Source organism: Naegleria fowleri (genome assembly GCF_008403515.1).
Source record: "Naegleria fowleri strain ATCC 30894 chromosome Unknown tig28, whole genome shotgun sequence".
Lineage (NCBI taxonomy): Eukaryota > Heterolobosea > Eutetramitea > Acrasida > Naegleriidae > Naegleria > Naegleria fowleri.
This window is the reverse complement of record NW_025407960.1, coordinates 339,677-367,342: the sequence shown is the minus strand read 5'-3', so window position 1 is coordinate 367,342 and position 27,666 is coordinate 339,677. Positions and strand designations below refer to the sequence as shown.

The following is a 27,666-nucleotide window of genomic DNA, read 5'->3' as shown; positions in this document are numbered from 1 at the left end:
GCATTGAATTATCGAAAAACGTGTACATAGAAGATGACAAGATTAGTGATCGAAGTATAATTTATACTGACCAGAGAGAGAATGAATGGACTGGAGCTTTGAGAATGGTGATGATCTCTCTGAAGTTTTTACAAAAAAACGTACTGACTTAATTATTTGTTTGTGTTAGCCAGGAGAATGATACAATCAGCTAATTTCTCTGAATTCACAAGCTGAGAAAGTTTGCTTGACATAATGCGTTTTGCTGTGTTTCCATTATCTAATGTGAAATAAACAATGAAAAAGTCCAATCCAAAAGAAATGTGCATTTTCAATTTGTGCAAATAAGGCATATATCGATATTTCAAAAGTGACAAGTGACAAAACTCAACAATTTTTTCCGATTCTTTGTGTAACAACTCGGTCATGGTTTTGTCTTTTAGCTCTACATCATCGTTTTCTTGATCATTATTTCCTCTCTCATCATCGTCGTCGTTGATCGAGCGAGCTCCAGAGCTATCTCCAGAGAAGTAAAACGTGTGTGGAAATACCTTACTCTCATCTTCGCTTCCATATTGGAAGGGTGTGAGAAGTTTTCTCAAAAGGATTGTTTGAGGAATATTTCCAAACCATTTTGGGTCAAGTTGATGTGGAAGGGCTCTCTTGCCTTCAACCACCATGGCATATTGATCACAAAATACATTCATAGGTTCTAGTGCAGTCATTTGTTCATTAAGGTTGAAATGAGAAGAGTTAGTCACCACTGAAACTTGGCCAATTTCGGAATAAGCATTTGAACCAAAAGTAAACAAGTTCCTGTCCAGTGTGGTCATCACAATTCCCTCCGACACACGTTGAATGGTTTCAATATTTCCTCTATTCCTTATCTTGTGAGTATTAAAGTAAAATGAAATGTCATTACAACCATCATTATTCTTTTGTATTTCTATTTCAATATCATAAGGTAATGGATTGTGAATGGCCTTCAATTGTGATATTACTGATTGATCTTCTCTCATATCTTTTGTTTGTTCCTTCTGTTCATACCATAAATATTCTGAGCTTGTTGCATAGAAAACGTCAGAATACATGCCAAACATGGTCAAAAAGTTGTCATCAAAAGCGTTTAAATATGGATCATGCTGAGAAGGATCAGGAGTGTAGCATTCTCGCAGTTCAAAAGAAGACCCACGATAGTCATTTCGATGTCTATATGTTTCGGCATGTTTTGGACCAATTTGAACAAAAGGATCCAACAAATTCCATGTCAGCATTTGAGGGCATATTCCTCGAGCAGGAAAGTGATATAATCTATCACAACTAGTTAATATCATGGACTCATAGAAAGTGCTCATTAAATTTTTAGCATAGTGAAAACCTTTTTGGGTGTAGCAGTGCGTATTTTCATAAATCACAAGGTTATTACGCTTTTGGTAAATGATATTTGCAAAATGGATGGCAGATAGTGATGCAAACTTTTCAACGAGGACACGTTCAAATATACTTTCATCTGTTAAGAGCTTTTGAATGATTTTCAAAAATTGTGAATTTGTAATAATTTCTGTTAATATTTCATATTGGAAATCTCGTTCAAAAATAGTTTCTAGAGAAGAGCTATTACTTGTGACGTTTTCATGATAATCAACTTTGAATACATGATTCAACAATTGTAAAATGTCAAACGCGGTTACATTGTTTTCACATTCGGGTTGGTTCTGATAGTACTCCGTGACTACTTGCGACATAATTTCTAAAGGTGTCGCTAAAGGTTGATCTGTCTGAGAATTTGCTTCACTGATACAACAATTATCTATGGTTATTGTCGTGGAAGTGGATTTGTCACATTTTGGAGTGTTTTCACTTGTCACTTCAGAAGGTTCTGTCGTTGACTCAAAAGACTCAGATTCTGAGTCTGAATCTTCTTCATTTCTTGGTTTGGCTTCTTTCTTTGGAAAATATAATGTATAGTATCGATAAATCCAATTTCTAAAAATTGTATGAATTTCTCTGCTTTTGATGATTTGCCATATTCTGTAGTTGTTTTTCTTTGAAATGACAACTGGAGTGTTTTTTGTGGAAGAGCTATTTGAGTTCATTCCTAAATTTTCAAATTTAGCAACCATGCTTTGGTAATCTGAACCCAAGTAAATGTTTTTAGAATTCAAGAAATCTCTCATCCACCCAGTTGTAATAGTTGAAATTCTACAACTAATAAATGTTGTAGATTGGAATTGGTGTAAACGTCCACAAAAGTAAACATTGCCTATATCTGTCACGAGAATTGCATGTTGTGATCCACAACTAACCATCGCCGGATTTTCATAGTTGAAATACTTTGGGTCAACTCGAAGGGCTTCATCCAATTCTGAATGACAAATTCTTGGATGACTGAGTTGGTATTGTCGATTTTGTCCATAGGAATATAAAAGCTTTTGAGAGTTTGAGGTTTCAGTGATGAAGAACGCAAAGTCAGCTCCTGTAAATATTTCCACCACACGTTCATCTTCTACCTTGTTCTTACAACCGAAATTGTCCAAATACATTAGAAAAATCTCTGTAACATCCTTTGTGTAATCCATTCCATCAGCAACCTCTCCGATCACAAATACTTTAGAATCAAACTCATTGAGTATGATCGTTCCACTTTCTAGACATGCAATCTTCTTAATTCGAAAAGGTCTATTTCCTATACGTGAAGGTATACGAATGGGCATTAAACTTGTCAATGTGCTTGAATTATTGAAATTAAAAACTTCGTTGGGCGATTCGGTGCTTGTCGAACTGTTGCTGTCAGAATCTTCATCCTCATCATCATTGCCATTCAAATCATCACCTCTTGATGATTTTTTGGAATGAACTCCTAATTTCTCTTTTAAATCATAAACTTCAGAAGCATTCGCTCTTGAATTCATTTTCGCATTAAATTCTTTCTTCTCTTCCAAAAGCTCATCGATATCAATCAAACACTGATGTCTATCATTAGATCCTGAAGCAAAAACCAATTGTTGAACCTGATCAAATAGATCATCTTCCAAAGAATCAAAAGAAGGTTGATCAACCAGATTGGACCCTTCTTGTTGTTTTTTCAAAGTCTTGCCGTCCGACCTTGATCGTCTTCTATTTCCAATGCCCGAATAAATCTTTCCCTTCTTTCCGAAGGATTGTACACGTCCAGTTCCTTCCGGCAACAGTGTGGATGAATAACCCAAAATGTAACTTTGTGCAGCAAAAGAAAGACACGACAAAAAACCTTTGTGATCACTTTTGAGCATTTTTTTTGTAACAAAAAGACAAATTTGCATTCATTCGGAATGGTGTCAACGTTATTGTGTTGTTGAACTGCGGACGGAAAAAGCAAAAGAAAACTTCAACATCCCCTAATGGAATTGTTAACCAACATGTTTATTAGGATAGACCAGAAAGATGTTCATATATGATTTTCAGAATTATATGGTCCGTCCATCAAATCTCAGTATGTCTCTCAATGGCATACTTTTGTCAACTCGCACCCACAACACTAAATAGTAGAGAATGCATAAAATTGAGACACGCCTTAGTTCAGGAAAGAAGATGTAAATCACCCACTAATACAAAAAGATTCAACACTTGTTCATGAGAATTTGATGAAAATCTGCAGATCATAAGATCATCATATTTAAAACACAGGATCGAAACTGATGTTTAATCCTCTTTCTCTTCATAATCAATACACAAAGCGACATTGTTTCCGATCTTTCATGTTGCAATTGTGAATGTCACACCATTTATGGCAGTCTTAACATTGACCATATTTAGCTTGATTACTCTTTGTGTCAAGCCACAAGGTTTGAGATATTGTCTTTCATTGTTTTCGTGTTACATGAAGATGATACTGCATCATAGGTTTAAGTAATTCAAATTTTATGAACGTTCTTCTCTTTAAGTTTTCTAATTTAAAGAACAAGCAATGATTGAAGCATAGCAATCCTTTCACGATACCTTCCTAATTCGCCTGTAAAAAGTGAGGATTTTTCAATGGTACGTTAGTTTTTCAGAGTATTTGATGGAGGTATTACATATAAACACTTATTGCTCAATGTTTGAAACACAGATTGCTCCAACCAATAACAATGTCGATAAAATTTGACAGTGATTCGTTGTCAAAGAAAATGATGATCTCCAAACCATCGAACGGGGAAATTTTTACGTATCCAGTGAAAAATGTCTTTTTGGTCTTAAAATTTTGTGTTCTTGATGTGAAATTTGACATTTTCAAATTTCACTCCCAAAAAATGTATCAACTGGACGATCGTTTTCGAAAGAATAACATCTCCACGCAAGGATGACGATTCCTTTCATCAAGAATATCCCTCTCAACAAGATTATTTACGGCAGTTTCTTCGTTGGTCCTTTTCTTCGTCTCCTGAGCAAGTGACTGATCACATCCCAGATGTCATTGTTCGAACTTCCTTCCATGATTATTATTTACACAAGATATTTCTCTCTCGGAGTCGATACTTTAAAGTTTTACTCTTGTAGCAGCTTTGGAAACAAGAGGATAGTCATCGATTAGAAAAATCAAATCATCCTCTTTCGTTGACACCCACAAGTTGAAAGTTCAATCCAGATGATCCTACCTTGCCATCCTCAACAACGATGAATACTCTCCATCGACGTGCTTTCGAAGCAATTCTTGAATATTTGTACACAGATACAATTGACACTTCAATATTTAAAAAGGAAGAGTGTGAAGATGATTTTGAAGAAGACTATGAAGAAGAGTATGACGATGATGAAGAAGATAATGATGAACATTCGAATGAAGAGGAACCTTCTCGCAAAAAGAAGAAAAACAACCATGATGAGGAAGAGGAGAAAAAGGAGAATCATGAAACGCATGAGACCAAGATGATGATTGGTGATTCCCCTTTCAACCTGTTACGTCAAATCATTTATTTGGCCAAGTTTTTAGATTTGAAACAATTGATACGTCGCCTCATCACAGATCTATTGGGTGGAGGAATTTACAAATTAGTGGCCATTTATTATGATGGTGTTGATGGTTCTTGCTCGTTTTTATCCTCACAGCAACAAGAACAACAACCTACAACACTCAGAGAATATGATTTTATGGAATTTACCATGTTTGTGTTCATGACATATGGTAATCATTATGGAGATATGGATTGTTTGCTTGGTTTTCCAAACTCTTTTCTTGAACTTGTTTGTTCACAATATTGCATTCCATTGCGCATCAAATTGAAAATTGTGAAGGAACATTTGAAACAAAATTATGGAATTTCAAAGGCTCCAATTCCTTCGAGTGTGTTATCTCAGTACCATTCTGTCCTTTCTAAGATTGAAAAGACGAGTGTGGAACATTCGTTTTTTGTTTCGAAGAAAGATATTAAAACATTGAAAGAATATTTTGGATGGAATATATTTCACAATCGATGGAAGAAATTCAAAAGAAATTGTCTTCCAAGAGTTTCACTCCTAGCTCAGTACTAATTTCTGGCAGTAGAACGGAACATATCTACGATATTGTTTCACCAAACTCTGAATTGAAAGTTATTGTTGAACCTGGAGGAGATAGGCGTGATTGTTATTGGTTGAATTTGTCTTTCTGCTTTAAACTGGATCGGGAAGAGTGTGAACAAGACTCCAACAAGACTCCTCAAATCAAAGGAGCAATATTTACGTCAAGTGGTGAGAACACAACTCAAGTACTTCCTATACCATGCTCTCAAGATGTGACTTTTTATAATTCGAACGATTCTATAGGCATTCCTTTTGAAATGATTGTTTATATCGAGCCGTCAAACCAAAAAGAAGCTAAGTCTTCGATTCATGAATAAATAATAATTTAATTATTAAACTCCTTCTTTCTTTTTCTTGGGTTTCTTCACTTCTTCTACAACGCCGGCTGCCACAGTTTCTCCGCTTAATCTGATAGTCAACCGTCCAAACTTTGGAAAGTCAGAATATTGCTCTATCGATATTGGTGTTTCTGTCGTAATTTCGACAATAGCATTCGAATTTTTAAGAATGCATCTTGGTTTCTTTTCCACAATCTCTTGTTGCCTGTTAAGAGTACATTCAAGTGTTGTAATGACAGCAGGAACATCAATATTGTGTAAATGCAGGACAACATGGGAGCCCTTAAGGATTGGTATTTTCATGTCGAATGTGACAATTCTGGCTCGAAATCTATTTGTGACCTTAATTTCATTTCCTACAGGACAAATAATTTGGCCAACCATCAACTTTTCAATATCGATATTACCCAACCCAATTTCAACGTTATCTCCTGCGTATGCATACTTCACTTGTTGCTTGTTTCTAAAAATAGTCTTGATGGTACACACTTCCTTAATAGGCATTACAATGATCTCATCACCTTCAGAGAGAGTTCCCGTTTCAATTTTACCAGCTATAGTAACTCCAGTAGCCAAGGATTTGTAGACATCAGAAACTGACATTCTTAGAGCCTTTTCAGTATCTCTAGGTTTTGGATCGAGTTTGTCTATTTGTTCAACAATTGTTGGACCTTCATACCATAGTACTTGAGAGGATCTTTCAATAAGATTATCACCGTGGAAAGCACTTGCTGGTATATAAAAAACGTGGTTACTATCTTGGGTTTGATATCCTATTTGTTTCATGAAATCGTTTAACTGGCTTACAATAAAATCAAATCTCTCCTTCGACCATGAAACTGTATCTAGCTTGTTAACTACTACAATAACTTGTTCCACTCCCAAACTTCTAGCGAGAATTAAATGTTCTTTGGTCTGTCCTCCATTTGTGAATCCGGTTTCAAATCCATTAGGAGTGGCATCTACAACTAAGATGGCAAAGTCTGCCTGGGCTGCTCCTGTAATCATTTTGGAAATGAAATCCTTATGTCCAGGTGCATCCAAAATGGTGACATGACGATGTTCAGTTTCAAAATATTTTACACCAACATCCATTGTTACACCACGTTTTCGTTCTTCCTCATGTTCATCCATGACCCAAGCAAAGTGGAACGATGATTTTCCAATTTCCACAGACTCTTTCTTAAATTTGTGTAGGGTTTTCTCTGGAATATACCCCATCTTCGTTAAAATATGCCCCATTAAGGTACTTTTTCCTGCATCAACATGGCCGATAATAACAACATTAATTCGTTTCTTTTCAGAATCTTGAGGCGGCTTAATTTGTTTTCCTGTGGTGTGTTTGGGAACTGGAGATGCTGGTTCTTTCTTTTTTTCTGAGGTATCTCCTTTCGATTTTGTTGGTGTTTGCTTTTTTTGAATAGGTTGGAAATTTTCGAGAGGTTGATGACTAGTCTTGTGTTGTGACCTAGCAGATTGAACAAGATCATCTGGAGATGGAGTATTGAATGTAAAAATTTCGGGAATGTTCGATTGTTGTTTTGATATGTTGTTCAATAATTTAAGAACTTCATAATAGGGAGACAAGCGTTCGGGAGAGTTGGAAAAAAAGGTTTTTGCAAAAGATTCGTTGGCAAGGGAGGTGGTAAGACATTGAGCAAATGTGGAAGCTGTTGCTGCGAACTCGTGCTGCTGCGGTTGTTTAGATTGTTGATGATTTTCTCGGGAGGGAAGAGGTGATGGTTTTGATAATTTGGAGGAAACGATTTTCTCGTCTTCGCTCAAATCTTCATCTTGTTTGTCAATATTGGTCTTATTTGTTGATTTCGTCTTGGAAGACACAGACCGTAAATATTCTTCGTCGGAGGAGAGCTCTTCGTCATCTCTTTCATCCTCGGACGATGAGTAGTAGTGAGTTTGAGAAGGAATGTTTTTCACACGAGTGGAGCTTTTCTCCGATATGTTTATGGAAGAGAAACTTGATCCTCTCCCAACAGCAGCAGTATTACTTAGAGTTGCTGAGGTTGATGATGCAGAGGGTGGGATTGGTTTGCTGTAGGTACTACTGCTACTCACGTCTGATGAAGTTATTGTTGGTGTAATTACTGTTGTAATGACAGGCTGAGATGGTTTTGAGAGGAGACTACTTCCACGACCACCTGCTATGATGGTTGTTGTTTTCATAGTACTAGGAGAAGTGGTTGTTGCCGATGAAGATGAATGGATAAAACCAGAACCCCTTCCTCCTCCTGGTGTGGAGGTACTTGTTGTTACGGTTGTAGCATTCGTACTACTACGAGAAACAACAACGGTTGGATTCGAAGTTGAAGAGGAAAGTAAAGAAGCACCTCTCCCCGCTGGTGTTTGGAGTTGTGCTGACGATGATGTTCCGGAGAGGAGTAAACTTCCTCTTCCACGTCCAGCAGCAGACATTCCTCGTTCTAACGTTCTCGTATCAAAATCTAATGAATTTTGATCTTGAACCACAATGATTAGCAATTGCTCAATTCACAAGCGAGAGACGTGCACTTTTGATGATGCAATTCGCCTTGATGATATTTTTGCGTTTTTTGTTGTTCTTTCGCTCTCTTCACACAATCTTGCCAAATAGATAATCCTTCCTTGCGCTTTGCAACCAAAACAACCAATTTGCAAAAAGCCAACTCTCCCTGATGAACACTGTTCTCTCTCCATCATGAAATTCTCAAATTGAGTAGGGTAAGTTATATTTTGTAGTATCACTCTGGATGAACAGACATACCTTGCTTATGTTCAGAGAGAGTAGAAAATATAGCATCAGAAACTTCTGTGGTTGGTGTGGGTGTTCCAGAAATTTCTGTTGAATGATCCAATTCTGTCACATAAATGATATTACTCTTAGTATCCTTATCTTTTTTCTTGTTCTTCCCTGTTGATCCTGGTGTTTTTTGATTCTTTTGTTGTGAAGGCTGCTGCTGTTGCGGTGATGCTTGTTGTGTCGTTTTTTGCTTGTTTTTGTTTGACTTGTTGTCACTCGATTTGGATTTAATCACAATATTGCTTGCTTGTTGTTTCTTCTTCTCATGTTCTTTTTGAGCCAATTCATAAATTTCGTTGATGCTTGCCTCTTCATCTCCATCATTGCGTTCAAGCACATCTACAAGAAGACCTTCTTCTTCTCCAGTTTTAATTTTAGGAAAGACAGAAAGAATAAATTTAGACGATTCTGCATCAATTCCGTGTAGAATAAAGTCTTGAAGTCTAAGAACTGGATCTTCTTTCGGAGGATTAAATTAATGCAACAATTATTATTCATTATGACAGGTATTAAATATATATAACGTTATTATTCCTAAACGTACCATCATGGTCATCATGACCATCATGTTCGTGCTCATCATAATCATCTTCAAGGTCTGCACTCCGATATCATTCATGAAACATTCCAATTAAAGAAATACAAAGAGCAAATTGGATATTTATAAATCGAATTCGTGATAAGCAGAAGATTCATCACAACAGCCATCATCGGATTAAGACACACACCCAAAAACACTTTTTATAACCACAAACCTTCTTCAGTGTAAAAGTTTGAATGTCGAGGCATTTTTCTTTTGAACAATTTTGTTCATTTTGAAATGCATTCAAGTAAGTTCGACTAGATTGAATCTCCCAGCACATGTGTTTTGGGATCATCAATCTTGGTCCAATCTGCATCATCTCAAGAACGTCTCACAGAGGAATGACCATAGAAGGACTTTATTAGCCACGCACAAAAAAATGAAAGCAAATCTTGTATGGAGAAAGTTATCATCATCATCCTCTGTCCTGCAGAACGGTTTCCGTAATATGCGGACCAATCAATATGTTGCACTCGCTTTGAGGGACAAGAGTTTTATTGGCATGAATAGTCATAACAACATTATCGAAAGGAAATTTTCTACATACTTTGTAGCAAATCAAGTGTGCACTAAAAACATGGATCGGGAATGTCCTCGTAGTACAGATCCGATACTATTAAATCATCAACAGCATCATCATCCTTGTTGGAATTGTGAAACCGAGTTATCATGCCATCTATTATTTTGTAGTTCATGCAACAAAATTCAACCACCTTCTTCCGAGACTCATGGCACGTTGGCTGGACAATATCCTGAAACTTCAATTGATTATTTTACCCTCATGGATTTACCTCACGAATTTTCCATTAATCCAAAAGTATTGCATGAAAAATATAAGGAATTGCAAAAGGTTCTTCATCCTGACAAGTTTGCTCAAAAATCTGAAACGGAAAAGAAAATATCAAGAATGCAATCTGCTATCGTAAACACAGCTTATCAAACGTTGAAAAGTACAAAATTGAGAGCTGAATATTTGTTGAAATTGAAGGAGGCACAAAAATTAGGACCCTGTAATCATAAATCAGTGAACGATGTGCAATTGTCTCCCGAATTTTTGATGGATATTATGGAAGTGAATGAACAAATTAATGACAATGAAGACAACAGAGAAGCATTGACTGAAATACAAATGGATTTCAATGAGAGGAAGCGACTGATCGTGCGTTCCATTGATGAGCAGTTTAAAAAGGACGACTTGGATGAAGCTCGTTTTAAGATTGCACAATTGAACTACATTGAACGAACCTTACAACTTGTCGACAACAAACTCCACCAGTTAGACCTCAAGGAACATCGTTCTCCTTCCAATGAACCCTGCGATGAATGTGAACGTAAAAATTAATCATGAAAACATTCTCTCGAATGATACTTGACCTTTTTGGATTTACATTATTTATCGTTAATAATTAAACATGTCCATTCAGCTACATCATGATTCATGGTTGATTAGCTCAAAAGCATCTTTCAAACAGAAATTTGAATACGAAAAAATGTCATCTCAATCATCTGCTATCAAGCACAACCTTCTCATTCATCTCGATTGTTCCTACTCCCAACAATTACTTCTCCGAGTTCTTACCTCCCCAGAAGAAGAACTCTCTTCCAAATTTCTCGCACAGTACAATATTTTCACCCGAGAAGATGTTTTGAAGTTTGCTTCCGAAACTTGTGCTGATGATGAGGAACCTGCTGCTCTCCTCTATGAACAATGTGTGGAGAAGTTTATCAAACATTTCAACATTCATGTTCAATGGGATGAATATGAAAACATTGCTTGGGATCTTGTCATGAAAGCTCAACATCATGAATCGTCGTTGGATAAATCATTGCCCACATCGGAGCCTCTACGATGTAATTATTACTGTGTTCGGAAGGGTCTCATCAGAAAAGCACAATTTGCCAGTGTTTTAAATCGATACATTACCAAAAAATTGGACAAACAAGAAACCACTTATTTGAAAAACGCAATACCAGAGACCTATCTCTATGAATTGGATGATCCCGAATATTTTGATGAGAGTTTGTATGATATTTATGAAGTAGTGGAGTCTCTTGAGGAAAATGAAAGAAAATTACAAGAAGAATCGACGAAAGATGATGCCAAGTTAACGACTTGGATTTTAAAACCATCCATTACGAATAAGGGAGCTGAAATTTTCATTTTCAATTCGTTGGAGGCGTTGAAAAATTATTTTACTCAAAAACATGAGCAAGTCCGAGTAGAAGAAGAAGAAGTCAATGAATCCTCTGAACAACGCGTGGATTTGAGACAATTAAGAGAATGGGTCATACAACGCTATGTGGATAGACCTTTGTTATTGTGTAGTGGACGAAAATTTCACATGAGAGTTTATGTTGTCTCAGTGGGTGCCTTACAAGTTTATGTGTATGATCAAATATTGGCATTGTTTGCATTGAGACCTTTCGATATGAATCGTGTCAATGATACATTTTCACACATTACCAATACTTGTGTTCAAGTGAACGAAGTCGATTTCAAGGAGAGCGAGTCAGTGAAATTGTTTTGGAATTTAGACAAGGAAGATGCTGAACACATTTCGAGATTGCAGTTAGAACGAATTTTCGAACAAGTCAAGAAAATAACAGGCGAGACATTTGAAGCAGTGAGTGGAGAGTTGAATTTCATGCCACTGCCACATTGTTTTGAATTGTATGGCTTGGACTTTTTGGTGGATGAAAGTCATGAGGTCTACTTGTTGGAGGTCAACGCTGGTCCAGACTTTAAGCAAACTGGAAAAGAGTTGGATCGTGTGATTTATAATTTATTTAAACAGACAGCAAAGGTTGTTTTGTTAAATGACACTAACGATTGTATCGTCGGTGATGAAAATGCAGCTACTTTTGGAAAAGGACAATTACATCGTGTATTATCTAAAGAGACAACATACAGAAGAGAATTTTAACATAAACGATAATTTTAATTTACATTAGCAATTATGAATATAATCGGCTTTAATTATGAGTAGATGTTGTCAGCTTGACAAAATATTGCTGAACTAGTAAAAGTACCTTTGGCTTTGAAGAAAACACAGTTTTCAATTCGTGCACCACCTGAATACATTCCAAACAAAGGAAGGGAAACGCTCTCGAAAGTCGAAGCAATGTCTCTAAAATTTCTTGTGCGTTATTCAAGTCTTCTTGTTGATTAACGAGTTGCTTGCTTGAGAATAAATCAATACTTCCTTCAGGGGCAGAAAAATTGCTGGATATTAATGCAGATCGTTGATGAGCAATTTGTTTGAGTTTTGTAATGGCTGCTCGAGCAATATCAATATAACGTTGAAGTGGATACTTTTCACAGAGATAAGAGGCAAGTTGGACCGCAAACATTTGTTGATGCACTTTTGGTTGATTGAGCAACTCAAGAATAAAGTCCATACAAATGTGTATCGAATCAATCAATGAGACAGTAATTGGGAGTAGAGCCGGATTATAGGTTTGGAAGTGAATGAGCTTGGAGAGAGTTGGATTTTCAATAAATCTCTGGTGAATGAATTGACAAATTTTTCGTTGAACAATTCTCATGTCAGTACTTCCGTCATCTTCGTGGAGAGGTTTGTCGCTCTCTGCAACTGCATGGTTGAGAATATTTGGATTCAGATACTCGAGTAAGAGTTGCAAAATAGAGCTCTCTTGTGTTTTGATTAAACTGTCTTTCAGAGCGGCATCAGAATGAGTCGATTGCAAAATGAACTTTCTTGATGCACTCATGAAAAGGGAAAGCATTTGAAGGAAGATGTCTAATAGAGGGGGACATTGGAATATGCGTTGATCGACTCTGAATAGCAGTAATATGTTTTGATAAATGTCATAATATTTGAGCTCTCCAGATTCCTTGAGCACAAGTACATTAGCTGTTTGAAGAGCAAGTCGCATTGGATTTGTTTTTGAGAACATCCATTTCCACCATTCTTGAAAAGCAAGAAAAACGAAATATCTCACATCTTGGAAATTTTGCATAAGACCATCCTTATTGGTTATATCAAGCATGCGAATAATGTCATTCATGTGTAATTGTGATAATTCGGGAGAGCTTCTCAATTCATCTAGGACCATTTTTGTTTTGGCTTGATCCAACATTGGTGATTTGATGGCATCAGAAATGTCACTTTCAGATAATGATGCTGTCTTAACAGTTTCAGCACTGTATATTCCTTCTGAGAGTAAAGTTTCCAAATGAAATAAATATTGAAGCTCCTCAACAGCAGATAACAATTGGCTATAGAAAACTCCAACTTGTTTCCTATGCTCTTTCACATATTTCACCACTTCCACAACATTACATTTTTCTATTATTGTGGGTCCATATCGATGTTTTTTTACGCTGTTATTCACCGATAAAATGTAATATAAAATCAATGCTCTTGCAATTTGATTCGAAGTTTTTGATTCAAAGACATCTAGTATCATTTCATCACTAAATAGTTTCATATCGAATGGCATGGATGCGTATGGTATGCAATTGCTATGAATTAATTCGTGAATGATTTTTGGAATCAAGTGGTGAAGTGTGATTTGTTCGTTCACTGGATACAGAGAACGCACTTGCTGGAAAACCCAATCAGACGCGTCAACAGAATGTTTTCTAAAGAGTCTGCTCTTTAGCATTCGGAAAACACATTGCAACACGTAATCGTTGTCTGCAGTGTAAAACGGAAGCGGTGTGACAGTCAAAATGTCATGGGCTAGTTTTTCGACAGGAAATAGTTCTGAAACAAAAAGATTGGCAATTCTGTCTCCTAGTTGTCTCTTTAGAGTATTTTCATCTAATAACTGTCTGGATAGTTTGGTGGATGGTATTTTTGTTTGTTCCGTTTGCTGTCCTCCAGATCCCGAGCTGTACGAAGAAGTATTATGTGAAAGATGTTTTGAGTTTTTCAATGTTGGATGCAGAGTGTCTAGCACAAATGTTGCGATACTCTTGTAGAGTTGCGCATGAAAATTGGTGGCCAAAAGCAGTAAAATATTTTTGATTGTTGTCTTGTCTTGTGAGGATAGTGAATCGGTTGTGCTCATAGAATTTGAGACTTCCATTAAATTTCTAATAAAATCTCTCAAAACTTGAACAATGTTGCTCTTAGGTACGTCTATAACTGTCAAATCTGATGAAAGCGATGCAGTGATATTTTCTCCACAAATAAATAAGAATGAAAATCTGAGTTTTGTCAAATGAATGCTAACGGGTAAATTACGGTTGGATGAAGTAACCAAAGAAAAATCGTTCTTAAATACATTATGACTTGAAAGAAGCATTAAAGCACAACACAGTCGAAGCAGAGAACAAGTGTCAGCAACTGATGTTTCTTCTCCTTGCAATTCAGCTACAATGTGACGGCTTAATATTTCTTGAATTTTGGGATTCTTTTTCACGCTTTCAAATATGGCCATTTCAGCTGATTTTGTCTCGGAGAACAAATTTCCACTTTCTAAAACTCCATTGAAACAGCTATTAAAAAAGCTAACATAGTCTCTTATCTTTTCAAAAGTTATATATAAGCATAACTCTGGGAATTTTCTAAATTTCATGCAATAAAATCGAACTTTTTCGGCCGAAGACCTAGAGAATGAACTTAGTTGCTGCAAAATAGATTCCAGTCGTGCCATATATTGATTGTTTGTTGAAAACTCTCGGATTAAAAACTCAATTAAATCTTCCAAAATATAAGGATGATTTAACACAATTGAAACTATATATTTTTCCGAGTAGGTAGTTCCAGAAATATCGTTTTCAGAAACAAGCCCTAATGAATCAAAAGTACCATTTAGTGATAGCGGATCTAACAGAAAGAAGAAGCGAATTACTTCTCTAAAATACCAAGTCAATCCTCCAGCTTGTGAGTGCTGATTTCTCATTCTAGTGATGGCTGCAATACGAGAATCCGAAGATTCTAAACTTGAGGAAAATAAAAACAGTGGTATTTGAAAGAGTGTAGAAGAGATGAGGTAGCAAATTTCAGTGTTATACACATCATTGCAAAACAAAGTACTTTTTTGGGTGTTTAAAGCGCTTGCAAATATTTCTCTCAAAATAAGACTATCGTTGAATGATCGAATTAATATCGATATTGTTATAAATTCCAAAGATCTCATATTAATTATCATATATAGATATCAAACATACCTCACTCGGTTTTGAAGAGAAGATTCTTCGAAAGAAATTGTGATATTCGTAACTTGTTGTTGCGGTGCAGATGATGGAGAAGTCATTAGAAATTGTATAAAACTCTCTTGCACTTGATCCCAATTGACTCTTGTCCTATAATCATTACAAAGTCTTGTTTTATCAAACAATCGAGAAGAATTCAACACATTAAAAAGATTAATTTTCCCGGCCGAACGATTTGGAGATTGATGATATTGTCTTGTAAGACATGGTAAATAGAGTGATAGATCGTTGGACAGCACATCCCGATGACCGTGTGGGTTTGATAACCCATAAATTTCCTGATCATTTCCGTCCTCATCAGAAGTCATATCCATTTGAGCACCATCAGAGTGTAGTAACGATCCATTCGTTGGTTCATTTACTATTGATGAAGAGACTCCTCCAACGTTTGAGAAACCTCTCATCATGACCGATTGTTCCAGCTTTTCCCATCGGCGAGAAACAACAATCTCGAACAAGGATTGTTGTTGCATTTTTTTTCGTAAAAAGAATTTAATATTTGTTTTAATAATTATTAATTATATAATATAATAATTATTCGCAAAGATTGGGCGATGTGAAGATGATGTTGGATCATTGAATCCATGTAATTCCTTCAAAATTATTCCAATTTCTTTTCACAGATTTTGATTGACAGAATTATATTTTGATTGTGAAGGAGCTGTTCATCTCTTCTTCAAAGAGTGAATTACAATAGACTTGTGATCAGAAGACATTGAAATAACAATAAAAAATGTTCAAAAGAACCTTGATTTCTCATCTTGCATCCAACCATTCAAATCCATTACAATTTAAGTCAGCTGCGACTCGACCCTTTCAAATTTCACACTCTTTCACATCGACATCGATCATCACTTCATGCAATCACTTAGTGCTTGAAAAAGATCCTTTTAACTGCACATTGCCGCAGTTGCATTCCACCTCTCAACTCCGACCTTTCCGAACATCTTTAAATCGTAACAGTGCACATGACAACAACGAGAGTTCAACAAATTCTTCTCCAAACAGCAACGTTCACAACAACAACAACAACAACACATGGATCCATGAACCAGTGTGGCGAGTGGTCCGACTCGATGACAATGGAAATGAATATGAAATGGAAAGGGGACTCACGAAACAACAAGCCGATGCACTCGCTCAAGAATTCACAAGTCGTCTTCACAAACAAATGTATTGGAGTGAATTAATTCCAGAACTGAGTGGTGAGAAGGATATATCGGAGAAGAGATCCAATGAACATGGAAAGAGACATTTCAAAAAATCAGCCACGAATTTTGATACCAATTATTGGTAATACGAATATGGTAATATTTATGGTTTAGTACGATGAAATTGTCAATTCAATAATTATTGCAACACAATTTCATCGAACACACAATCATGTAAAATTAATGATCATCGAGTCATGTTCAAAAGCATCATGGTTTGTATTTACAAAAATCACCATCAGTTCTGCTGGTGGTGGATTCTTATTTGTTGGTCGTTGTTGTTTCTTGTCAATGAGTTTCTTCCTCCTCCTCATCATCGTCTTGCTCACTATTCAAAAGACCTTGTCGTTGGACATCTCTCATTGGAATGTCCTCACGACGTTGTGCATTAGTGTTCATAAATAATTTTCGATTGTTCATTCTTTGATAAATGAGAACAATTTCAAAGACAACAATCATGGACATGAGAACACTCAATGAAAAGAAAATTCCTGCTAATTGAACTTTTCCACTTCCAGGAGCAGCTCGAAGTGTCACATTAAATTCTACTGGCATGTCTGCTGAGTTGTAAATAACAATGGCAAGTGTGTGAAATTCGTTTCTTAGAATTTCTACATCTTGTGCATCGATCACTTTCTTTGGTTCGTGGGAAGTATTAAAAAATTGGAAGGATTTGTATCGTGTGAAAAAGTAGTGTGCATGACTTGCTTGAGCCTCAGATCTTGTACTCTTATAACCATTCAATAGATTGTATCCAATTTGTTGCATGGCTAAATTCTTCAATTCTCTACTCGAGAGTGCATCTTGCCGTGTTGAAACATTAAGGAAAACGAAAGGTGTTCCAAAATCTCCATTTCGAGAGACATCCAAATAAATATCCAATAAAGAAGTTCGTTCTTGGATTTCAATTTCAAAAACAATGGTATCTCTTCCGTTGATGAATAAATTAGGGAATGAAACACTTTGTGCGAGTTGATCAATGGAGTATCTTAATCGAGCAACCGAACAATCATTGTCATAAAAATTGGCACTACAATCACAACTGCTGGTAGTCAAATTGCAAGATCCTCTATTGGAACAACTATTAGGGCATGGGTATTGTACGGATGAGTGGCATATGGCATCTGAGTCTGGACATAAATTATTTCGATCATCTCTATTATCGTCACTGCCTTGTCGAGTAATGAAACGACGAACCATTTCAAATTTTGAGCTCACCATGTCAACATTGGTATTGGTGTAAATGGTCGATCCAATATTGGGATTGTCTTGCATTCCTTCGATGTAATTAGTATTATACAAAACAACTTGTGTTAAACCGCCATAAGATTTAAATCTTCCTGTGACAAGTCCACCCACTCTAAAAATGGTCGAATTAATGTTATTGAAATACACTTGGCCGTCCCAATTGAGCATTTGCCTCAAAAATTCATTCACACCAAAGACATTGCTGACTAAATTAAATTGTTCACTGTAGACGAGGAATCGAACAGCCGATCTCGCATAATTGGGAGCGATGAGTGATTTTTCATTGAGTAGAGCAGGAAAAAGTTCTTGTGGTAGATCTAAATGATATTCTTCGTGGAATAAATCGTTAACCTTCTTACTACAATGAGGAATATTGACTTTGGACGGAATGGAAGCGAGACTTTTCAACATGTCAAATAAATTGTTATTGACATAGGAATTTAACAGATTCTGTCTTTGAACATATTCTTGAGTTGTTTGTTCACGAATGTTAAAAGGAGACACATTTCCAGAGTTGACGAGTAATCCTTCGATCAATCCATGACATTCCTTATCATAACGAGTGTAATCTCCATTCTCTACATCGGTCAAACATTGCTCATATTGTCGATTCATTTCCACAAATTGTCGATACATGGTCAATCCAGAAATATATCCATATTTAGCATATGAGGCGTACTGAAGTGAAGGTTGTACAAATGGATTACCCAAAATGACACTTGAAATTTTCAGTCTTTTAGCATTTCCAGCAGATGGTAAATTTTGTTGTACAAGATAGGGAACTACTTTTGCAGAATAACCCAAAGCAAAAATGTGTAATCGTAGTGAAGATAAATTTGGAAATGCTGTGGAAAATCCAAGCAATGCATCTTGAATGTCTTGAACGACGTATTTGGTAGCTCCAGGGAATTTTGATTTTTCTCTTAATGGATTTCCTGGAAACATGGACTGTGCGTACGAGTCAACATCTGAAGAGGTTGTAGAAAATTGACTGAATCCAGTTCCAAGTGGAGAATCAATATAAAGAACATGAGCAAAGTGATGAAAGGATTTGCTATTGAGTGTGACCTTAGTTGCTTTTCCGCTCACTAAATCTCCTTCAATACTGAAAACTCCATTTCCCTAATGTGTTGTTTCAATAATTGTTCATCATTCATTAGTTGTATGTAATTTGTTGAATGTATTCAATATTATGGATGTATTGTAAATTATTGTCATTTGCAACATGAATTTGGGAATATTTAAATAATATTATAGTCAAAAAACTACTATTAAAATACACACCATAAAAAGTAATTCAGCAAAATAACAAGCTGGGCCTCCATTCAAAACGACAATCAAATCTTGGGCTGTTTTATCGGAGCTTTCAAAATACCAATAAAACAATCGATCACGTCCATTTCGAACAGGTAAATTTCCTGCATATGATTTCGGTAATGATTGATCCGTTGGAAATAGTGGTATTGATGAAACTTCAGTTTTTGATGGAGATGAATAAATTTGTTGCCCATGAACCACCATCGTGGTCGTTGGACAGCTCATCAAAATGACAAGTGACATTCCCAGCATGAGGATCAATAAATGTTTCAAGACGAAACTGCTGTATTTTAGCTTCATTTCTTCATTACTGATGAAGTATCTGTTGTGGTAGAATCGGCTCCCATTTATCTTCGTGGTTGATGGCGAATGAAATTGGCCACCTCCAGAATCGACTTTAAACATTTTTTTCAGTCTTGTAAATGTCAGTGATTAATTTGATTCCATGGAAATGATCATGCAAAAAGAGAACTCTTTCATGACCAATACTCTTTACACTCCTTTCCAATATTATAATAGCATTCAAATGGTTTTAAAGATCATTGAAATGACTGACCTTTCTCTCTCTTGTTCGGTTCCTCTCGTATATTACAAAACAAAAAAATGGGTAAGAAGGCTAACAGCAAGTCCAACAAGGCTTCCTCTCAGCACAAAACATCTTCGTCATCATCCAACAAGAATCATGATTCGGATGGTTGGGATGAAGTAGCTGCAATGGCTGCTCAGAATGAACAAGCAAAATCAGAGATTTCAAAGAATACAACGAGCAATTCATCGGTGTCGTCTCCGATCCAAAATACAACAACCAGCAGTTCAGCAGGCAAGGAAGAGAACAGCAATGCTAGCACTACTTCATCACCATTTAATGAACAACAAGTTAGGCATTTGATAGAAACGCTCTCTGCCAGATTGAAAAAAGAAGAAAAGGAAGAATTGGAGAGAATCGAACAACAAGCTGTGAAAACAATATCGGAATTGAAGAATGAGATTATTCAGAAGATGAATGATTCATCCACCAGTGAAACCAAGTTGAAGGTCGTAGATACCATTTTGGATAGACATTTTTCGGGAACTATAGCCAAACAAAACACTGATTTGAAACGAGAGAATGCAATTTTATGTCGTCGATTGCAAGCCAGTGAGGCAAGAGGGTTGGAGCGTATGTTTATTATTGGTATTGATTTTTTATTTCAACATCATGATGATACTTCTTTTCATTGATTTTTGACACCACAGTGGAGAGACAACTCTCTGTTTTTAAAGAACAAAATGAAAAGTTGCAACAATATTGCACTTTATTGCAGAGTAGTAATGACGAAATACTTAAGGCTTATGAAAAAACTAAAGCAGAACATAACGAAAAGTATGATGGTTTAAGTAAGAAGTTTTCTGATGCTCTTGATGACATTCGTTCAAAGCTTGACCTACAAGCAATGGAGAGACTCACGCTCGAAAAAGAAAGGGAAACTTTACAAACCCAAGTCGAGATTTACAAACAGCAATTAGAACTAATTTCAAAACAAAGCCAAACAGAACAAAAACGAGTTGGTCTCGAAAAACAATTGTTCGAAAGCAAACTCGACGAGCTCATTGAAACTTTGAAGAAAAAAGAGAAGGAAAACTCAACTCTTAAAAAGAAGGTAGAAGCTGCCAATCATGAACGAAATATCATGACAAAACAACTCAAGACTTCCCAATCCAAAATGGATGAGTTTACAAAGACCGTGAAAGAAACAAAGAATAGCTTTGTGTTATTCCAAAACAAAATAACTCAATTAGAAGAGGAAAACAAATCTCTAAGAGAAAAGATGAAAAACCTGCTCGGCATGAACCACGAACCTCAAGCAGAGTCAAATGAGAGCAAGAAAAAGAGCAAGAAAAAGTCAGAAGAGTCACAAAAATCTCCAGTTCATGAGGATGCCACACAATCCACTCCAACAACAGGATCATCAACCATTCCTAACGAAGAAAATTCATCAATCACTAGCACCACTTCTGTACAATAAAAAAGTAATAACGTCGATCGTTTCATGATTCCTAGGAGCAGAAGGAAGCAGGCATAACGCATGAGTAATCAGAAAATAAGTGCGGTCAAAAATAAGACGTTTATCTACCATCGAAAAATACCTTCGATTAAAATACTGCTGGACGAATACGGATGGAGAATATCGCTGGTTAAAATACTGATGGATATTAACCACGGCATCAAGGACGACACAATACAACAGGGCAATTACATCTGCATAATACTGGTCATTAAAATACCGTCGGAAAAGTAAATGAGGAAAATACTGACCGATGAAAATAAGACGTATTTTACTGCTCGACCAATACTGTCGGATGAAATACCACTGGCAAGATATGGACGGAGAATAATATTGACAAAATAATGATTGAAATTAATTATGATAACAACGACGGACAATACTTTCGGATTGGTACGGATGAAAGTACCCACGAATTATTTTCAGATACTTTGTTGAATAAGACTTGATTTTTGAAATATTTAGAAAATTAATATTTATTTACAAAAATTATAACAAAATGCAAATTGATTCAATTTAATTGCCACTTTAACCCAGATGGCAATGAATAGCAAATACAGCTACATTTAGACTTGACTTTGCTGATATCTATTGCTGATAGCATTAGTTGTGGAATGCATTTGAGGTGATACATATAGGAAACGTTATCCATGTGTTTCACTTCAAAGATCAAGGAACTAAGAACTACCTTATCAGTTACTTGTTTAACGAACGCAATGTTGAAATTCCAAAGTGATTGATTAACATAAAACAACATAATTCTTCAAAACTTTCAAAAGGGTGATCTTTAGTGAAATTCTTGTTCATGTTCGCACGAGTGATTTGATACATATGGCATAGATTGTTTCAGTTTCTCAAAAAATTCAAATATTGGAAATGGTGTTTGTACTAAATTCTGCACGTCAGCAGTGAGAGCTTCTAAGTTCATCAATAAACCACCAATATCACAGCCTTCCTCCATAACAACCACTCCTGTCGTTTTCTTGTTGTTTTTTTCGTCATCCATTTTATCCTCATGTTTGCGTTTTTTTAAAAACTAACACAAATGACCACAATGATTTTTGATGATATGAGAATAATAATGATCAAACTCTGTCGTTTGTTCAGAACAACACTTGAAAACGGGGTTCTGAGCTTCATCTTTGTTTGAACATCTTTTCATGTGTTTTAAAAAATTGGGTGCATGAGAGTCGGAGAAGCAATCTTTGCAAAAAGGACAAGTGAAGTAAGTTGTGCCGCATGAAAAACAAGTGCATTTGATAGAGGGATTCAAGGTTTTACACTTTGCCGAATTATGGATATACAATTCCAAATCATGTACATTGCACTTGTGGCACATTCTCAAGGAAACCACGTCAAAGAATTTGGATTCGGCCTTGTTCTGAAGCATGATATTTTTTTTTGTAAAGAAAACGCTTCCTGTGCGCGCTCGATCTGAACTCGCTTACAAAAACTTCTCTCCAATAGTTTCAAAGTTGAGCCGGTATTTTCGAAAATCAAAACAAAAAAAAAACCAATCATAATGCCAACTGACACTGTAAGGGGTATCAAGAAGAAACGTAATCGAAAAAACATTTCTTATATAGCTCCATCATTGAATATAACACTTTTTCAAGAAAGCAAGCAATTCTTAACTCAGAACAACGCAAGGTTTGTTTCTTGTCGATATTTCTTGGTGATCATTTCTTTCCATGAAGCATCAAACAATGTTGTAAATTGAAATTTCATTCATTTCTCTCCCAAGTAAGTTGTAATGCTGTTCCTTTTAACTTTAACTCTTCAAATCTGTTCTAATCCCCAAACACAAGAGTAAAAGCTTCAACTTTCAGACACAGTGGTTACTCACGTTAAAACATTTTGTTCAAGTCTTCCAAACTATAGTATTCTTTCAGATTGTGATAAATCCCAGGTAGATGAAATAGTAAGTTGTGTTTGTTATTTGTTTGACTAAATTTCACAACAATCGTTTTTAGTTGATAAAGATGTGCAGGAAACATATAAGTCAAATATTTGTGAACGCAAAAAAGAAGGCGAAACTTCGTAGAAGATCTGGAGTCTCAAAGCAAAAATTCAGACAACCTTTTTGACTTTGAAAACGACGAAGATGTGTATGACATCAATTCTGAGGAATATAAACTGTATCAAGAGCATTTACGTAAATCATCATCAGCGAAAATGAGACGCTCAAGACCTGTCAACCCTGCCATCGTTGTTGAGTTGTAAATTATGATGCCAATAAAATTTAAAATGCATTTGCAATAACAATTTTAAATCAAATATTGAACCAAAAAAATTTCGATTTGAATTAAAAATAAAATAGGAATATTTCCATCATTATCATCGATAGTAACAGCCACAGGTGTTGTGGTAGGTTATTTCAACAGTATTTCCGTCGTTGTTTCGTTCATTAAACCTCCATTATTAGAATATTTAACATGATGCTTCTTCCGACTGTATTTTGTGTCTTGGTGGATTCTTTTCAACAGTAACTCCCGACAGTATTTTTTATCTCGAGTTTTACCGTCGGCCGTACCACCGGAAACAAGCTTGAATCACCTTCGAAATAACAGACCGCAGTAAGGAGACATTACTTATGCACAATATGCATTCAATAAGCTTCATTTACTACCGACGATAACTATGTAAAATACAGACGCGATTCTCTGCTCCTAGGTTGCAAACGTTTCCAACTCAAAAAAAAAGTTGCAAACACTGATGATTCTCTCTCGGATAGTCATTTATTGATTTTTTTAACAATTAATTTATTGACAACTTGATTCATCAATTTACTAGTTTATCTTTTTATTTGACAAAGATTAAACTGAGCCATGGAAGTTGTTCCTCTCTCCATTCAACATTCCGAATCTCAGTATGGTTCCATTGAATGTTCCTGCATTGATAATCCCAATCACTTGTTGTTTTTTGCAACATCGGAGGGATACCTTTCATGTTATTACATCAATAGAAACCAAGAAAATTCATCATCATCCAAGAGCTTTTCGGAAGACCACAACATCAATGCTCCTTCCTATGACTCTGAAGAGCAGCCATCCATTACGGTTCATCATGTCTGTACCGTAAAGCCTGTCGCGTGTGCTTTGAGCTCTCTCAGTAATACCTCTAAACGACATACCACAATGTCTACAGGTCAGAATGTAGCTGTTGGTCAAGCGCTGTGGGGTAAAGTTCCGATCAAACAAATTGTGTGTGATGATCAAGTTCAAGTGTTATTTATTCAAGTACAAAATGCGATTGAGTTTTTCAGATATGAATTTATTGAAGAGAGAAAACAATTATTGCTTACACATATCAAGAGAATTCAAGAATCGGTTGGACTTACATGTTTTACTATTGATGAATGCAAGAGAAATCATCGACTGTTAGTATGCACCAAGAAAAAGTTACAAATTCTTCACTACACTGAACAGGATTGTCTTTCGGTGGGACTCGTTTCTGAGGAATTTGTTTTACCTGAGGCAATTCAAGATCATCATTGCTTGGCTTGGTTTGACAAGACTTTAATTGTTGGATTTAAAAAAGAATATTCATTAATTAATATGGACACTGGAACAATGGATTCAAAACAATCCATGATTCCTTCGACTGTATTAGAATTAGGTGACTCAAAATCTGGAGACAATCGCCCATTGTGTGTCTTGATTTATGATGAGGTTTTATTAAGAACCGACAGTATCAGCGTATTTGTAAATATGAACACTCGTTCTTCGAGTGAGCAACGAGGAACACCCTCGACACGGTAAGTGCAGTTTGTGAAAAATTTATTACATTTTCAAATCAATGTGAAACCCACCATTCAATTCAATCGATTAACAGACCTCCAATTACTTGGTCTTCGTCACCCCAACAAATTGCATTCTCCTTTCCATATGCAGTTGGTATTCTAGATCAAGGGAAAAAGATTGAAGTTTATAGTATTTATGATTCACGTCTAGTGAAAACCCTGTACATTCAACCCTCCACCAATTCTGTAGTATACACCTCAGAGAATGGCTCTCAAGAATCAAATCAGTTGAATAATATTTCCTCATGGAGTTTAGTTCAAGGCTCAGTCAACATTGGAGTATTTGTCTGTTGCGATAGTTTCGTACCTGCCTCAACCACAAATACATCAAGTTCCACTCTCGGTTTCAAGAAAGAGAGCAAAAAAGAAAAAATTCAAACCGTTGTACTTTTGTCACCCATCTCGTATGAAAAGCAAATTTCTTCACTGTTTGAAATGGCACACTGTAGCGAAGCTTTTGAATTGTTTGAAAGAATGTTGGAGTTTAAGAGAGAAAAAGGAGAGCATATCGACTCTGCCATCGAGAAAAGATGGAGACAACAACTGTTGTTGGAAGCGGCCTTTGCTTCATTATTCCATTTGGATGTCGAAAAAGCATTTACATATTTTAGAGAACATGAACAAGCTCTAGAATATCGTCTTGGATATGATATGAGAGAGTTAATAATTTTGTTTACAGATTACAGACCCCTGATTCTAAACGATGACAATTTCTCACCTAAAATAAGTTGGACTCAAAAATATTTAAATTTTGAAAAAAAGAAGCCAAAGAGTCTTTATGATATTTTCGTGGAGAAAATTGCCAAACGACGAGATTTACAGGCAAATGCAGAAGTTGAAAAAGAGGCTGATCAACTCATCGTAAGGTGTAAAAAGTATTTACGACCATTATTAGAATATAGAAGAAAGAAAATTAGTTCTATCGAAAGGAATATGAAAGACGAGTCACTCTTTTTTGAAGAGGCATTCATCTCAACGTCTGCTAAGAGTTCCATTGACAATTTATTGTTCAAAATGTACTTAGACTCTGGAGATCTCTCAAGACTCAATAGAATGCTAAAAGAAACTAAGGCAGTTCTAAAGCCAGATCCTGACTCTGAAATTACATTCACGGCACAACAACTGTACACTAAATGCTATTGTAAACTTGATGTATGCATGAAGATATTGAAGGCTGAGGTTGAAATTCTTTCTCCAGAAGCACAAGAGTACTATATGGCCCTCCTTTATCAAACCTATCTGAACTACAATCTCGAAAATGTTAACAAATCATTGGTACTGTTAAAGAATATTGCTATGAACAGCGATGACAACAAGTCTGACATGGGAGAATATGCTTTCGATGAAACCGTATGTATATTACACAAGATCTTTGATAGGCCAATGCCATCCACGGACGAGGACCGTTTGATAGACAAGAAAAAGGAATTGTTTTGGTCTAATATTGAATGGTGTCTCAAGCTAGACCATTTCAAAAGTATATCAGTATTGACCCATAATGTCTCATATTTGGGCGTCGATGTTATTTTGAAGTTTGTGAGACAACATTTGGATGAAGAAACTCAAAACGAAGTGATTCAACTTCTGCTTGAATATGTTATTCACGACTACAATAAGAATTCAAAATTACAAGATCATGAGAAATTTCCAATTCAGACCCAATACTACACATTGTTGGCATTGAAATATATTGATGTCATTAATTCCTATGAAATTAGACAAGACCAAGAAGCCATTTGGGACTTGAGAACAAAACTCATGCTTCATATTCAAGACTGCAAAGATTTTATAACTCTCGAAACGGTTTTGGCTCGTTTACAGGGAACAAATTTATATCAAGAGATGATTTTACTCTACTCTCTTTCAAGAGAACATGAAAAAGCTTTGCGAATATTATTGTTTGATTTGTGTTCGATGGAAGGAGCCGAAAATTATTGTAAGGAACAACAAACCATTTATGAACTTGAATTTTACCAAAATCTCATGCAACAATATCAGGATGGAGCTCTGAGCAGTGTGGAAATTTCAACAGAAATGTATGACAGACATTATACAAAAGTGACACTTCACAATGAGCTCTTTTTGATTCTACTCAAGCTTTGCTTTCAAGATGCAGCATCAATCAAGCAAACGAAAGCACGTGGGCACATTGATTTTGGAATTTATATTCTCAATAAGTATGCCAAACATATAGATCCAATCGCAGCACTTCGAATGCTGCCAAACAATTTATGCACTAAGAAAATTCTTCCCTTTTTAACTGCTACACTTCAACAAAATGCAACCAATCTGAGAACGGCAAGTCTGATGAAGAGCATGAGTAAGATGGATCACATTCAAACACAAGGCCAACTTGTTGAATATCAACGAAGAAAACGAGTGGTATTTAGAAAATCAAAATGTAGTTTTTGTAACAAGTTTATTGGAGAAAATGCATGTGTGGTGATTTATCCAGACCTTTGCAATATTTATCATTACAATTGTTTCAATAGAAATTTTCATGTCGACCGAATGTCCAAGAGAAATTTCCTAAAGAGTCCATTCATTCTCTCTCATTCTTTCGATAAGGATTCAACTCACCAGTAAACTCCTTTTAACCGACTCCAATCGACGCAATAAGGAACTGTCAGAAATTAATT

At 35.9% G+C, this 27,666-nt stretch overlaps 11 protein-coding genes across 11 annotated transcripts; 7 read left to right on the top strand and 4 right to left on the bottom strand.

The window, feature by feature from the left end:
- Positions 1–152: 152 nt before the first annotated feature.
- FDP41_001982 (uncharacterized protein) lies at positions 153–3,251 on the bottom strand (the record flags this gene model as incomplete). Its single annotated transcript, XM_044705126.1, has 1 exon — positions 153–3,251. One exon carries the CDS (start codon positions 3,249–3,251, stop codon positions 153–155), a length of 3,099 nt encoding a protein of 1,032 aa, XP_044563625.1.
- A 1,363-nt stretch (positions 3,252–4,614) lies between these two features.
- Positions 4,615–5,469, top strand: FDP41_001981 (uncharacterized protein; the record flags this gene model as incomplete). The annotated part of the gene is made up of 1 exon (XM_044705125.1): positions 4,615–5,469. The coding sequence occupies one exon, from the start codon at positions 4,615–4,617 to the stop codon at positions 5,467–5,469; it is 855 nt and encodes a 284-aa protein (XP_044563624.1).
- A 362-nt stretch (positions 5,470–5,831) lies between these two features.
- Positions 5,832–9,423, bottom strand: FDP41_001980 (uncharacterized protein; the record flags this gene model as incomplete). The annotated part of the gene is made up of 4 exons (XM_044705124.1): positions 5,832–8,314; positions 8,599–9,093; positions 9,179–9,232; positions 9,390–9,423. The coding sequence occupies 4 exons, from the start codon at positions 9,421–9,423 to the stop codon at positions 5,832–5,834; spliced, it is 3,066 nt and encodes a 1,021-aa protein (XP_044563623.1).
- A 173-nt stretch (positions 9,424–9,596) lies between these two features.
- Positions 9,597–10,559, top strand: FDP41_001979 (uncharacterized protein; the record flags this gene model as incomplete). The annotated part of the gene is made up of 1 exon (XM_044705122.1): positions 9,597–10,559. The coding sequence occupies one exon, from the start codon at positions 9,597–9,599 to the stop codon at positions 10,557–10,559; it is 963 nt and encodes a 320-aa protein (XP_044563622.1).
- Positions 10,560–10,707: 148 nt separating this feature from the next.
- Positions 10,708–12,141, top strand: FDP41_001978 (uncharacterized protein; the record flags this gene model as incomplete). Its single annotated transcript, XM_044705121.1, has 1 exon — positions 10,708–12,141. The coding sequence occupies one exon, from the start codon at positions 10,708–10,710 to the stop codon at positions 12,139–12,141; it is 1,434 nt and encodes a 477-aa protein (XP_044563621.1).
- Positions 12,142–12,190: 49 nt separating this feature from the next.
- Positions 12,191–15,877, bottom strand: FDP41_001977 (uncharacterized protein; the record flags this gene model as incomplete). Its single annotated transcript, XM_044705120.1, has 2 exons — positions 12,191–15,272; positions 15,360–15,877. The coding sequence occupies 2 exons, from the start codon at positions 15,875–15,877 to the stop codon at positions 12,191–12,193; spliced, it is 3,600 nt and encodes a 1,199-aa protein (XP_044563620.1).
- Positions 15,878–16,137: 260 nt separating this feature from the next.
- Positions 16,138–16,701, top strand: FDP41_001976 (uncharacterized protein; the record flags this gene model as incomplete). The annotated part of the gene is made up of 1 exon (XM_044705119.1): positions 16,138–16,701. The coding sequence occupies one exon, from the start codon at positions 16,138–16,140 to the stop codon at positions 16,699–16,701; it is 564 nt and encodes a 187-aa protein (XP_044563619.1).
- Positions 16,702–16,903: 202 nt separating this feature from the next.
- Positions 16,904–19,585, bottom strand: FDP41_001975 (uncharacterized protein; the record flags this gene model as incomplete). The annotated part of the gene is made up of 2 exons (XM_044705118.1): positions 16,904–18,985; positions 19,148–19,585. The coding sequence occupies 2 exons, from the start codon at positions 19,583–19,585 to the stop codon at positions 16,904–16,906; spliced, it is 2,520 nt and encodes an 839-aa protein (XP_044563618.1).
- A 198-nt stretch (positions 19,586–19,783) lies between these two features.
- On the top strand, positions 19,784–21,186 carry FDP41_001974 (uncharacterized protein; the record flags this gene model as incomplete). The annotated part of the gene is made up of 2 exons (XM_044705117.1): positions 19,784–20,339; positions 20,417–21,186. The coding sequence occupies 2 exons, from the start codon at positions 19,784–19,786 to the stop codon at positions 21,184–21,186; spliced, it is 1,326 nt and encodes a 441-aa protein (XP_044563617.1).
- A 1,561-nt stretch (positions 21,187–22,747) lies between these two features.
- Positions 22,748–23,312, top strand: FDP41_001973 (uncharacterized protein; the record flags this gene model as incomplete). The annotated part of the gene is made up of 4 exons (XM_044705116.1): positions 22,748–22,875; positions 22,923–22,968; positions 23,042–23,146; positions 23,199–23,312. The coding sequence occupies 4 exons, from the start codon at positions 22,748–22,750 to the stop codon at positions 23,310–23,312; spliced, it is 393 nt and encodes a 130-aa protein (XP_044563616.1).
- Positions 23,313–24,053: 741 nt separating this feature from the next.
- On the top strand, positions 24,054–27,613 carry FDP41_001972 (uncharacterized protein; the record flags this gene model as incomplete). The annotated part of the gene is made up of 2 exons (XM_044705115.1): positions 24,054–24,982; positions 25,060–27,613. 2 exons carry the CDS (start codon positions 24,054–24,056, stop codon positions 27,611–27,613), a joined length of 3,483 nt encoding a protein of 1,160 aa, XP_044563615.1.
- Positions 27,614–27,666: the final 53 nt, after the last annotated feature.